At 40.0% G+C, this 14,777-nt stretch overlaps 1 protein-coding gene across 1 annotated transcript; it reads left to right on the top strand.

Annotated features, from left to right (window-relative positions):
* Positions 1 to 6,851: 6,851 nt before the first annotated feature.
* LOC137280964 (uncharacterized) lies at positions 6,852 to 7,832 on the top strand. The gene has a single exon (XM_067812140.1). The coding sequence runs from the start codon at positions 6,852 to 6,854 to the stop codon at positions 7,830 to 7,832; it is 981 nt and encodes a 326-aa protein (XP_067668241.1).
* Positions 7,833 to 14,777: the final 6,945 nt, after the last annotated feature.

Genomic DNA, 14,777 nt, shown 5'->3' with positions numbered 1-14,777 from the left:
TGACGGCGATGATGATATAACGTGCATGATGCGTAATTCGCAAACGGGTTAAATAAGAAATTTGTGTTTGATCGAAAGAGGCATAAATGGACCCAAAGATGGCAACATGATGGGGTCGTTATGGTTGTAAAATTAAGTTGTGTGCATTTTGAATTTTGAATTTGGTAGAGGGACCTGAAATTCAGGGAAATGTCATAGGTGCTTTTATACCTACTAGTGAATGAAAAATTATTATAAACGTCAAAAATGTTGAAACATATAACTATGATAACAAATGCTCACAAAATCACACAAGAAAATGCATTTTGCAAAGTAAACATTATTTTCACCATTGTGTTAAATTCGGTTTCATTCATTCACGTCACAAAAGGTCAATCTGACGGCGGGACATACATTAATGCTTGTACATATGAATGTGCTTAGAATACATTAGGGACAGACAGATCTCATCTCATATAAAAGTGCAGACATATTTATATAATATACATGAAAGGAGCCTTCCTTTCAGGGTTATGAGAGACTATCAAATATAAAACGAGCATGTAATTATCGTAAAAGTACCAATATAAAATTAGATGTTTTCTTTCTTGAAGTATATAAAAGCGGCGTTGGCTCTAAAAGAAACATTTTCTTTAAAAAGTAAAACCATTTTTTCACTATCACATAAATTTAGGAACTGGTGATAGCTGAAACACACATGGCCATATAAACTTACAAGTAAATCATTGTACTGCCGACATTCCAACAACACAAGACGTTCACCCTCATCACTGCACTGGAAGCACACCATTTCATTTACGTTCATATACTCTTCAAAATAGTAGGGGAACCTGAACTTTCAATTTGATAGGAAGTGGAAACGTTTCAAGGACAGACATCTTATGAACGCACCACCATTTCCCTCTATTACCACTCCTCAACACAACTCATGATATGCACGTGCACAACGCAGTAGACCCATACACGTGCATGGGGTCCCATTCTTGATTTTGACGTTTTTTCAAGAAGGTCGAGAAATCACTTAGAACATTAATTTTGACACTCATCTTGCATCACACATTTGTTAGAGTTTGTGTCTGGTCATTTGTTTTAAAATGAAAACATACACATTCAATTACATGCCATATACCAATCATCTTTCAAAAGCGACTACAATCCAAATAACTATAGTTGTAAAAATGTGCAAATGGAGATGCACTCTCAAAACATTCAATAATATCAAATCAACATTGACTGACTCCGATAAATTTCCTAAATATTTTTAATCGTAAATAAAAGATGAAGTTCCCCTACATATTTTTGAAGAGTATGTTTGAATATCTGAATGTTTCCAAATTTAGAGGCGTTGCACCAAAACTTGGAAAGGTCAGATCGATAGGTGCGTGGCATTTGGATATTTAGATAGCTTTCGGAACCATACATACTTTTTAAACATTCTACACGTCTACAACTTCTTGCTAACCACAGTGCATTCTTGTTTATACAAGCCCGTGAAGGTCCCGAGGTAGAACAGGCCTTCAACAACCCATGCTTACCATAAAAGGCGACTATGCTTGTCGTAAGAGGCGACTAACGGGATCGGGTGGTCAGGCTCGCTGATTTGGTTGACACATGTCATCGGTTCCCAATAGCGCAGATCGATGCTCGTGTTGTTAATCACTGGATTGTCTTGGCCAGACTCAATTATTTACAGACCGCCGCCATATAGCTGGAATATTGCTGAGTGCGGCGTAAAACGAAACTCACCCACCCACCATCTTGTTTATACCACTCGGACCCATACTTTCCTATACAAATATCACATACATTCTTCACACTCACACCCTCATCCATATTCAGGTCACATCCATTATGTTTTTCACACGGCAGTTCCTGTTTTTGACACGTCCACCCGCGTACTCATAAGGGCGTACACAAGCATATTTACATTAGTGTACAGTGCATTTTGTTAATGCGGCAGTATTGCCTGATAACATTCTGACAAGCGGGGGAATCCAGCCCAAGTCTTCTCTCACCGCCACATCTGGAACGTATTTACCCACTCCAAAACACGCTCAAGGCACGATGGTGGACGGCATTTACGCATAAAATATCTCGATGACCCAAAATGGAAGCCCCATAACTCAACACCCACCAGACCATCGTATCGTTCAGGTTTTTGTAAGTACAGTACTGTACACCTTCGACTGTCTTATATTAGTCCAGGGGAAGGCTGCTGAAAAATCTGATGTCGTAGCCTCCCCAGTACTGATTTGGCTTGACACTATTTTCAGTTAGTATGATGTCTAGGGCTCATGAAAATGCCTGTAATTCTCTAAAATTGTGGAGTCAGTTTTTTTTCATGGGCCATTTTACGTGGTGGGGGTCTGTGAGCATTTTCATGACATTTGGTTTACTGCCCGACAGCATCTCCAAGTTAATCATGGATAGTTTTATTACTATCATTCTGATCACTTTCATTTTGACTTTTGTGTATTGGTAAAGGATGTATAACTTTTTTTTACATATTTTTGTTTTTGAAAATAATCAAAATAGCTTCCATCTTGAATTGTCGTGTCTTAAATTTACATAAAATTTAAAAGTTAAATTTACATAAAAATTAAAACCGAATGTGTCAATTTACATCCAGTGTTGATACTTTTGATGTTTTGTGACACTTGTCTCTTCTAGAGTGGTGGCTTGGGCACAAAACAAGTAATTTTGTATGGTCATGTCGTGGTAATATAATGTTTTACAGTTATTCTTTGAGACATTCTTTACATGGAAATGTGTGGTGGTGATTTATTTATTGAAAGTTTACATTATTCTTGCAACTAGAATCAGTTGTTTTTGTTTCCTGTTTACTTCTAGAGTGACAACATGTTCTATGGAATTGTTTCATATTACCCAGAATTCAAAATGGCTGCCCGGATTGCCGCCATTGTAGTTTTACTAGTTATGCTCATAATGGTACGTAAACAAACAATTCATTTGATGTCACATGTTTTATACAGTATCGAAAAAGAACAAAATTTTAATGCTATGGTTTATGAAAGCGTCATTTGCCTAATATAGTTGATGAAATAACATCATCCAAAGTGTTAGAAAACTACGCTTCAAGGCCGATAACTGCCTCTAAGCCCTGGTTGTACAGGGTCGGGGAAGCAGGGGTACAGCTCCTCCCTATAATTTGTTTACAGGTGCGGGCAACAATCACCTGCTATACAAAAGACATGTCTCTGTTCACAATAAATCAGTTGACATAGATCTCTCTGCTGGCATGCTGACCTTTTGCATTTACTCTATGTCAGTTCAACCAATCTACGGAGAGCAGAATCTCTCGACATCAGAACACCAGAAAAAGGATAAGCTCCTATCACAAATGCTCCAGCCATGGTCAAGTGGTGAAGGAATATGATTGGCAGCTGATACTGTTTCCAAACATGCACTTGGTAGTTTACTTGCTCGAAATGATATTCTTGACTGTTAGTGGAAGCTTTTCATTTAATGTCTTGTCTTATCTACAGACATCACTGGATTGTTTGGTACATACATTGTGCGATGTGATCTGGTAATGGGGATAGGCTTTTGTATTGTAAGTTCTGGTTTGTAGATATTATAATACGCCCGTGTACTGATCTATTTTTGTTTTACTGTTGGACTTGTTTCTAGATCTGTTTCTATGTTGGCAGTGTTTAGCAGTGTATGGCAGCGTATGGCAAAAACAAGCACTCCTACACGGCGATAAACTCGGGCACATCCGATTTCACAATTTTCAACAACAAAACAACAAAACAAACAAGTACAATTGGATCAGCTGTGCGGATTACGTTTTTTAATGTCATCATTTCCAACATTGAACAGTACGAAATCCTCGAACATAAAGACCAAAATTGTTGCCGCAGAATGTGTCTAAACTGACCTTGTTCAAATTTGTGATTTGAAGAAGGTCAAAGGTAACTGAAGCCAAACATGTAAAACCAGAGAAAAACAACTTTTTTGAGAAAAAAACCCTCTGGAAACGTGTTCCCTCAACGTATGCAACGCTACCTATTCTCCTGGAGGGTTTACAGTAGTAGACACGCACAGTAAATTGTCACAAAATGTCCGAACAGTAAAACATCCACATCCACATCCACATCCACATCCACATCCACATCCACATCCACATCCACATCCACATCCACATCCTGCTCCAGAAGAATCCTTGATCCACTTCTGTTCTTGATATGTCTTCTTGGCAGTCGTCCTGCCTCTGGGGGACTTCAGGGTCCATTTCCGCCCGCAGGACGATGGCATCCCTGCTCCTAATAGTAAACTTAATATATTTTACATCATAGGTACTTTCTGTGTGTATAAGTGCAAGTTTTATGCCTACACGTGAAAAAATCTCAAACATGTAACTCAAGTTGTAACTTTGCAGTAGACGTCATGGTAAAGAAGGATGCATTGCATTTTATGTTTTTTTTCAAAAGAGTGTTTGGAAGAAACAGTTGCTTGTGTACGTGACAGTTCTACTAAAAAGGGCAAAGAACACTTTACATAATTTATGCTTCCCACAAAGATTATGACTGTGTGTGTACTTTTTACAGCAATTTTAGCAATATCCCAACTATATCACGGTGATTAACAACAAATATATGCTTCACATATCATTCCTATATGGGAAATCGAATTAGGGTTTTTGGAGCATCATGAGCGAATGCTCTAACCATTCGGTTATTCGACGATCCACATAGATTTAAATGCAAAGCAAATATGTCGGGACGTGAAAACAATATTTAACCTAAATATTAAATTGAAATATTGAAATACTTTACCAGCAGGTGGCCGCGCAGTCAGCAAGTACACTGACTGTCAAAGTGACCATCCGGGACTTGCTTTGTCTCCAGCTACCTACTGAAGGACGGAATGGTGAGTTAACACTAAGTTATGCCATCTATAGATAGCATCGTACAGGGCATGCACGAAGGGGTCCCTATCTACACTAACACCTAAATCTACCAGTCAAGTGCAGTCAGCATTGGGCCACAGAGCGTGCCAACCCTAAACTAGCTGGGTTGCTGTAACAACCATCCTGACTGTACAATCAGGCCCTAGCACCGAACCTACTCCATGTACAGTTGGCGAGGGGCTACGCGGAGAGCGGACGTACTATGGAGCCACCATGAGACAAAAACTCACCCCATCGGTCCCTCGGAAAGCCAGTGTACTAAAGTCCGGTTGGAAGGGTTTAGAGGGACACAACACCAAATCCAGAATGTGCCAGGGTTCCTGCGTCTGAAAGAAATGAGTCAAGCATAAGCATCAGGAATCGCATGTAGACTGGTTTAACAACAGCGAGTAAGTGCGCTTTTATGCCGCTCTGGCAATATTCCAACGACGTGCCTCAGAAGTGTGCCTGCGCCATAGTATTTAAAGATCACATATACTCTAGAGGGTGCAAATGTATAAATCACTCATTGAGATCGTTATAAATGAAACCCTGTCATTAGAACTGCTCATTTCGATCTTTAATTACCTTAGATCGACCTTTTTGACAACAGTGCACAATTCTCAGCCGCAAACGAAATTTCAACCAATCATAGCGGCGCGTCTCCGTGACGTAATAGATATGAAGGTCTATGCAGAAATCATCTACATTTCAGGGGGTAAACTATTTCGTTTCCAGGTTTGTTCTAACATGAAATCGCGACAGCTTTTGTAAAAAATGAAAGGTATATGTTCTCACAATCTACTATCATTTAGTTTTGTCTCCTGCTTTGTCTAGTTTTCGAGTTACAACCCTTGTTTTCATAGACGATTCTGTCAAAATCACTTGGTGTTGCTAGGTTGTAATCCATGTTAGGTGGTATAAACCTACACGTTCTTTGTCATCATTCACTTGATGCTCAGTTTATGAATTTATAAGAGGTATAATTAGTGGTAACGTTGCTTAGATTACCCGACAAAGGTCCCATTTGGCATTTCTTGTGTCTGGATCGATCAAAGGATTAACTGATAACACTCTGATTGATTAATTACTTTTCTGAGGATTTGTCAAAAGGTAGTGTTAATGTATGTACATTTACTAATCTATACTGAATGCACTCTGTCGTGTCTGTGTCTATGTAAAAACAACACCCTTCTTTCAAAGGATTAACCGCCAATACATTGAATGATTGCACATTGTTGGCTAACTAAATTACTTTTTTAAAAGAATGACGCACATTATGCAATTAGTTGCCAGGTGTGCTATCTTAGGTGACCAATGAGACTATACAGCAGTGTGAAAAACCTGAAACGATACATCACGTTTTCGTATATTAGACTGTTAAAAGACACATCGCCTGGGAAATCTGCAGATGAATTATATATCATTCGTTTTTGTGGATGTTGATGGATGCATTCCTCGAACAAGGTAAGAGCCTAGCATTACTCCTTTAACTTTAATTCGTTTTCATTTTAATATTTGCATTTTGTTTTTATGAAGCTTTCAACAGAATCATTGTTGAACAGAATCGTGAAGTGTAATGATACAGACGACATACACTGGTGCGTGCGTGCGTGCGAATTATGATTCATATTGGCAAACTAGAAAATGTCTAGATATTACATTCCTGTTACACATTCGCAGATCGCTTCTTTTTATCAAGTTCCAAAATGCATACAAGTATGATTATAAAGTAATTAGGATTATGAGACCAAATATAAAGACGTATATTGTCATGTGTCTACATACTGGTGAGGGATCGTTTAGAAACCAAGTAAATTTAGCAAGTGAAGACATTTATCGCGCAGTATTTTCACTTCGACCACCAACTCGCTTATGTTATGGTACAGGTTGTGTCATGGTCATGTCCTTTTGGTGGTTGATGCCTGCTTGTTGCTATATGACCTCCTTTGAAAAGCAAGCCCTCAGCACCTCGACCATCAAACCTACTTGCTGGTACAGAAAGGTTGACGACACCTTTGTCATCCTACGTCAAGACCAAGACCCAGCTACCCTCCTGCAACACCTCAACCAACAGCACCCCCGGGTCCAGCTCACCTTAGAAACAGAAACAAATGGCCAGCTTCCCTTCCTAGATGTCCTTGTAACCAGGTCCCCAGACAACAAGATAGAAACCAGTGTCTACAGAAAGCCAACCCACTCCGACCAATACATTCATTTCGACTCCAATCATCCCCTGAAAACCAAAACTGGGATCATCTCTACCCTCACCAGACGGGCCAAAAACCTCTCCTCCAACATTCCAAGTGCAGAAATAGAACACCATGTTTTCACCAAGTTCAACCACTACCCACCAAAGTTAGTTGATAAAATCATCAGATCCACGCTCCACCCGACAAGAAAAGAGCCCACCAACAAACCTGAACCAGCACCTATCCACATCGCTTTACCTTTTATTGGAAAAACCTCCTACCACATCAGCCGTCTCCTAAAGCAACAAGCAGGCATTGAAACCTACTTTACCAGTTCTACAACGCTGAAAACCATGCTCAAAGCGAATGGCAGGAACACCTCTAAACAACAACAGGGACCGAAAGGTGTCGTCTACAAAATCAACTGCGACTGTGGCGAGGCATATGTAGGTGAAACCTCCCGGCCCATAAACATCAGAATCAAAGAACACTTATCATCTACAACCAAATCAGATCGGAAATCTGCTATATCTGACCACATCATCAAATGTCCCAATCACAGCATAATTTGGAACAGTGTAGAGATATTATCCAAAACCCACAAGGACTTCACCCAAAGAAAACTGGCAGAAGCAGTTCAGATCAGGAGACACAAGCCCTCAATCAACAGAGATCAGGGATATCTCATCCCAACTGCATACAATGAACGCATAAAAATAACAGCTTAGAACTCACCAGCCACCATTACTAATTACCCTATCAGCCATGTATACCTTGTCACAGCTACAGCCACTATTGGCTTCCTCTTATTGCCTCATCATTACCACCACCCATTGTTGTTGTTGTTAATCCCCGCCTTTGATTCATACCTACGTGTTGTTATTACTTTATCCCTGTCCATGTATATAAGTCTGTTCTGTGATGTATTACTCCACTCTTGCTTGACAACGGTATAAGGATCCATACCGAAACGTCGCATCATATGCAATAAAGAAGTTGTTATCCATAAAGAATCTTACCCTCTTATAAATTTTTCGTGCAGTTGTCTGTTGAACTAGTAAAATTTTGTCGGTGGCCCACATTATGTCACGGTAACTTCGTGCTCATCGTGTTCTTTCCGTGTTTTTTAAATGGTATGCTTGGGTGCATTAATTGTCATAGCAGATGTTTCACGTGCCTGGAGGTTATATATTGAGCAGTAAGAGTAACTTAGGCTCTTTCTTTCATTTGCTTTCCTGTCTGCTGAAAACATGTCGTCCGATGATCAATTCCCACCCAATCTACCTAAAACTCCGTCTATCGACCAATCTTTTCCTGATCCTTTACTAGACCTCCTCTCCTGTGGTGACATCACCCCAGGTCAGCGTAGACTGAGAAACGATTCACACGATGACTCACTTGATTTTTTTTCATTTTTCTCCCGACGTTATTACTGAGGGACATACGTCAGACGGCCAGGCCTCCTCTGTAAGTAACGTTTGTCTCACTTACTAACGTATGCTAGTTCGTCATCTAATTCACCAACACCACCCCCTATATCTGCTGTTTCTATTAATACACCTTCCCGACCTAAACGCACCATTAAACGTCCCGCTCGTTTCCTTGCATCGTAGTCCCCAAGTCCTTCGCCTCCCCCCGCCCCAGGAAATGCAAGGCCAAAACCCGGCACCTAACTCCCCCTACACCGGCCGCTCCCTCTTCCAATATCCCTTCACCCACGGCACCATCCTCCTCACCCACTGCAGCTGCACCTAACAAGCCCTCAGTTTCTGATCCTACGGTCAGAGCTACCGTCCCCATTAATTTGTTTACATTATCGGCTGACTAGCGCACCCCTGAGAGCATTGTTGAATTTTGTAAACGCTACGGTGTTTTACCAGCACAAGCTCACTGCCCTAACTGTCACCAAATACTTACCCGCACATACGGTATTAACAGGAAAGGTAAAAACGTTGTTTTCAGGTTTCAATGTAACAAAAAGTTATGCAAAAAATCTAATAATAATCAGGTTCCTGCACGGAGGGGTACATGGTTTTCTGGGTCCAATTTGTCGTTGGCTAAGACTATTCTCCTCACTTACTGTTTCGCTCATAAGCTGAGCTACACAGACACATTCAGAGAGATAAGTATTGATTGTGATAAGGATGGGAGAGTCCTGGAAACATCTAGAGAAACTGCATCGGACTATTTCATGTACTGCAGAGAGGTTTGCTCTTCAGTTGTGGAAAGGGGAAGTTCGAACATGATAGGGGGTCCTGGCATGACAGTAGAAATTGATAAGAGTAAGTTTGGTAAACGTAAGTATCATCGCGGTAGAGTAGTAGAGGGTCAGTGGGTTTTGGGTGGAATTTGTAGAGAAAGTAGGAAGTTTTTTTAGTGCCAGTGGACAAACGTGACCGACAGACGTTGGACAGGATTATAACGGACAATGTGGTTAGGGGTACTCATATCATTACGGACTGCTGGAAGGGTTACGACGGACTGGTTGGCCTGGGGTATATCCACACCAAGGTCAACCATACTCAAAATTTCAAAGGTACTTTCTAAAACTCTTTTCAAAAGTAATGTTGTCACTGAATTGTATTTGTCACTCTAATATTTCCACTGATTGCATTTCTTGTGTGTACAGATCCTGTCACTGGTGCTTGTACTAATCTCATAGAAAACAGATGGTGGTGTATAAAAAGGCAGCTGCCAAGTACACACACTCGCCGGATTGGTTTCAGTCTCCACCTCGCGGAATATATTTACCGCACTATGAAAAGTGAGGATATCTTCGCAAACCTTCTTACAGATATCGGCTCCATGTATCCTGGCAATCATCAAAGGTAGGTATATATTTATTGCTTTCACACCAACTGATGCTCGTCCACGTACATGAATTAGTTGTATGGAATATGTCATACATCCACTTCCTTCTCAGCGGGAGTCATGGCGTCTTCCGTTCGTACAGTTCAGTGTTCTATTCCAAGTGAGTGTTTTGCAAGTGTTAATTAAATGAGTTAATTCCTTATTTTTCCTACATCATCGTTACTACTGTTTGCATTTTTTATTCACACTTCGACTGTCACCGTCTTATTGTGACTTTTGAAAGGTGGGGGGGGACGGGCGGAACTCTTACCGCACAAACTACGGGGTCCGGTATAAATCTGTGCGTAGTGACACCATCACCCGACCCCAAGGAGCAATTGACGGCAACATGACAATTCGGCATGTCTTTTGTGACGTCGAGAAATCAGCAAAAACGAAGAGCTTCCTACACATTTTTTATACAACGAACAGAAAATCGTTCCAACTATGACGTCACTGCAGGGCTCTGGAGACAGACTAACGTCTGTGGTTTCGTTTGCGGGCGAGAGAGAAACTGACGGCTTTTAGCGACTTTTAAGCGCCTGTTATTAATTAACCACATGAGTGTTTCTTTAAAAGATTGTGTTCCGTTTATGACTAACCAGAAGTCTTTCATATGCAGTGGTATAAAGAGTACCAAAAATTAAGTTTAGTCGTTCTTTAAGTGGGGACTCGAACACTGGCACTGAATGTGGCGTGCCAACACTTGAACAACTAGGTTACACTATCACTCCGTTCACATGCAGAAACCAGTATCAACCTTTCCCATCTATACCTAAATGGCTGTATACTATGAGAGAATAAGTGTGCACTGTATATTAAACAAACATTCATGAAGACGCATATTTTCTTCCAAATAGATTTGGAAACACCAGCCTGTCTGGTCCTCTACTGCCCTTCCGAAGAATACTTGAAGTCGTCCAACCTCTACAGGATATCAAGACTTTCTGTCCCCACGACTAATATTTCACATCATTATGAGTCGGTGCTCAGACCCCAAGTGGACTTCAGTGGGTCGCTTCGGTCGCTCACTTAAAGTGTGCAGCTGGAAACGACAAAGGGCAAACCAGCCACCTTACGCAACCTAATCCCAGTCGCCGAACCCGAAACAAAGGGTTAAAGCTATTGAAAACACCTCAATCACAAGTGTTTGCACAGAGACATGTTTTCTGATTTAGCATGAGCCAAGAAACACCTGGTAATATTCTTTGTTGAAACAAAACGAAACAAAACCTCCTTTCATTAATTACAGATTTATTTATGTAAGACAATATGATTAAAACATAATCAACGGCTAATACAATACAGGTATGACGCATTGTAAATTGAAAATTACAAGTTAAACCAAAAGTGACATAGGTGTACGGATCATTCAATACAAATGATTTAAAACAAACTGCCGTCCGTGGGTGGGAATGTTGTAAACTGTGATGTGCCTATCACAGCTCATCGCATTCTTGACTCACTCGTGTTATTCTGCGATTACAGTATGTTTGCCGTGAAAACGTACCGATGAATGTCTCTTTAAACAAAACGTAAATAAAGGGATAAAGGGAAAGGGAAATTAAGATTGCAAATTCTTATAATTTTATCTTGCCAACTGAACATTTAATTCTCAGAATTTTCTACAACTTAGGATGAAAGTTATTTAACAAACGATCGTAATTTCCAATCACTTTCTTTGTTTGTATTTCAAGGCGGCATGCGCTTTAAATAAAACGCCGAGAAGAAGTTGGGTCGGCCTAAGTTAACGCTCATCACGTACCGCACGTGCTCTGGTTTCACTGATCTAACAGCCGCGCTTACCCCCTTGCAATACAAGCCAGTAATAACGATTTGAATGTATGATCGTTTGTTAAACAACTTTTATCCTAACTTGAACAAAATTCTAAGACTTAATTTTCCAACTGGCAAGATAAAATTACGTGGATTCGAAATATTAATTTCACTATGTCTGGTTTACTTTTTGTGTACAGTGAGATATCATCTCAAAATCGGACACCACCATACATGTACATTAGACACCACCATCAAATTCACCAATACATGGCACACCACCACCGGCATTACTTGGGTACACCACAACATCCACCAAGGCATGGGGCATCACCACCACATGCACCACTACATATAGACACCACAGCTACCGACACAACATGGGACGCAACACAGCCACCACTAATTACGACACAACTACATCCACCACTACACCACTGGAACACCCAAACCACATCTATTACTGTATGCATGTCATCATCAAGATGTGGTGCTATGGTGGACACTGAACCGTTTTCGCCAATCAATGTTTAGTGGTGGGTTTGTTCGTCTTATCCTTGTGCAAACTAGTTCTAAAGATGTGTCCTGATGCGACATGCATCCAAGAAAGACAAAATAGGATCATACCCCTTGAATGAATTAAATCTCTCGATATGGATGAATTTGACGTTAAAGGAATATGTATTTGAAACAACAATATTGACACCTAGGTGATTTACAAAGTACATATGATATACTCCCAGTTTTGCGATATCCTTAAACAACAACAATATAACTTTAAACACATGACAGGTTTTGTTGATAACAGGACTTCTTTATTTATTCTTTATATCACGTTTCAGAACCATTTCGTTTTTATTCTTCATTAGACGTTTCAGAGCTAATTCTTTATCCTAATCAGCTATTTTGTCCAGGTGATAAGATGTATATTTACTAGCCAGTGTTAAGAATACCTCTTGGCTACATTTTCAGCTTGTACTTTTGCTGAATCAGCTGTCACGTAGATACAACTCATGGTGTAGATGCATCTTCCAGTCATCGTACATTGTAGGTTAAACATTTGTGGATTTAGATCTGGTTTTACATAATCGTAGCATCTGCATGTGTTTATTCAGATTTGCATCTAAATGATCTTAGATTGTACATTTATGGATTAAATCTGGTTTCGAATAATCATACATTGCCTATGCGTGTATTAAGATCTGGTTACAAACAATAGAACATAGAAATTGATACATAATTTACATAGTTGTATCAAATTCCGATTTATTCCCTTAAAATTTAATGATCTTTCTTGTGTCTTGTTTCAGGGAATGGCATATTCGGTAGACTGGATCAACTGTACAAAATGAGGACATAATAATATAGGACTTCACTAAACGTGAGAATCCTCTAGAATGGCTTTAAAACTAACATTTTGGGGGATCGAACCTACACTAATTGTCAAAACGCTTCACTCACTCACGCAGCTATTATGGACGTTGTGTGCGTATACAATCTGGAACATTCACTGACATTGTCTGATATTACACTGAACTGTTTTGACCTGTTTCCAATGTGTGTTAATAAGACGCTGTCAGGTGAAATGAAGATACGGTTTGGGACAGTGACGAACGGAATCGCCGTACTTCAAACTTAATGGGGATGTGTGCAGACACGATATAGTTGGACATCAGTTGCAACACGTTTGTACTCAGTTTCCACCAGGTCAACTCAGGTCGCAGACAGACGAAACTCGACCGCATTATGTTCTTAGTTACTTTGGTATTCCGTGCATATATTCTCAAAACCAAATGAATTGTTCTTAAGAAGTTTGTAGTACATTTCTACTCGGCACTGAAAGAGCGCATTGGATTCTCATCATGTTCTACTCGTTCTGCGCTTATGTAGGTCTCACACAGGTCTTACTATGCCAGCAGTGTGTGCATTACGACATGACACGGTAGGGTATACAGACATGCGTTTTTAACGTGTTCTCCATTTGAGATAAAAACTTCTGACTGTGAATCTGTCTTGACAAAATCTCCCACCAACATCCAACAGCCTAAAACGTCTTATTGAGCGAGTTAACCACAATGTGCATGTGTGGATACAACTAATCATGAAGATTCCTTCACCAGTTGGCCCTGGTTGGAGCATTTGTGATGGTCAGCTTATCCTTTTCTGGTGTTTTGATGTCGAGCGATCCTGCTCTCCTTGGATTGGTTGGACTGACATGGAGTAAATGCAAAAAGGTCAGCATGCCAGCAGAGAGATCTATGTCAATGCAGATGAACTGATTTATTGTGCACAGAGACATGTCTTTTTTTTGTATGGCAGGTGATTGTTGACTTGCAGATGACTCCAATTCTGACATGACGTAACATATGATATGGAAGAAAGTGAAGAGAAGATTTAATTGTAAGCTTCTGAAAGTATCAAAAGTGATTAAGAGTTATCTGACAGACCACTTTGAATAGCTACAACAAGGCCGAAGTTATCATTTCTCAATCAAGGGAGCACTATCAACATTAAAAGAGTGTTATATCAATACGATTATGGATTAGGGAGCAGCTGTACCCCTGCTTCCCCGATCCTGTACAACAAGGGCTTAGACGCAGTTATCGGCCTTGAAGCATAGTTTTCTAACATTTTGGATGATGTTATTTCATCAACTATTTTAGGCAAATGACGCTGTCATAAACCATACCATTAAAATTTTGTTCGTTTTCGATACTGTATAAACATTTGACATCAAATGAATTGCGGCCATCTTGGCAGCCATTTTGAATTCTGGGTAATATGAAACAATTCCATATAACATGCTGTCACTCTAGAAGTAAACAGGAAACAAAAACAACTGATTCTATTTGCAAGAATAATGTACTTTCAATACATAAATCACCACCACACATTTCCATGAAAAGTTGGAGAATCGCTTGTTTTGTTGTTTGTTTTTTTTGTGTGCTTTTTTGCTTTTGAAAATAATAAAAATGGCCGCCATTTTGGTCGCCATCTTGAATTGTCGTGTGTTGCCTTCTCGGCAGTTAAATTTACATAACAGTTAA

The sequence above is a fragment of the Haliotis asinina genome, chromosome 4 (assembly GCF_037392515.1).
Source record: "Haliotis asinina isolate JCU_RB_2024 chromosome 4, JCU_Hal_asi_v2, whole genome shotgun sequence".
In the NCBI taxonomy this organism is placed as follows: domain Eukaryota; kingdom Metazoa; phylum Mollusca; class Gastropoda; order Lepetellida; family Haliotidae; genus Haliotis; species Haliotis asinina.
This window is presented reverse-complemented; position numbering and strand designations above follow the sequence as displayed.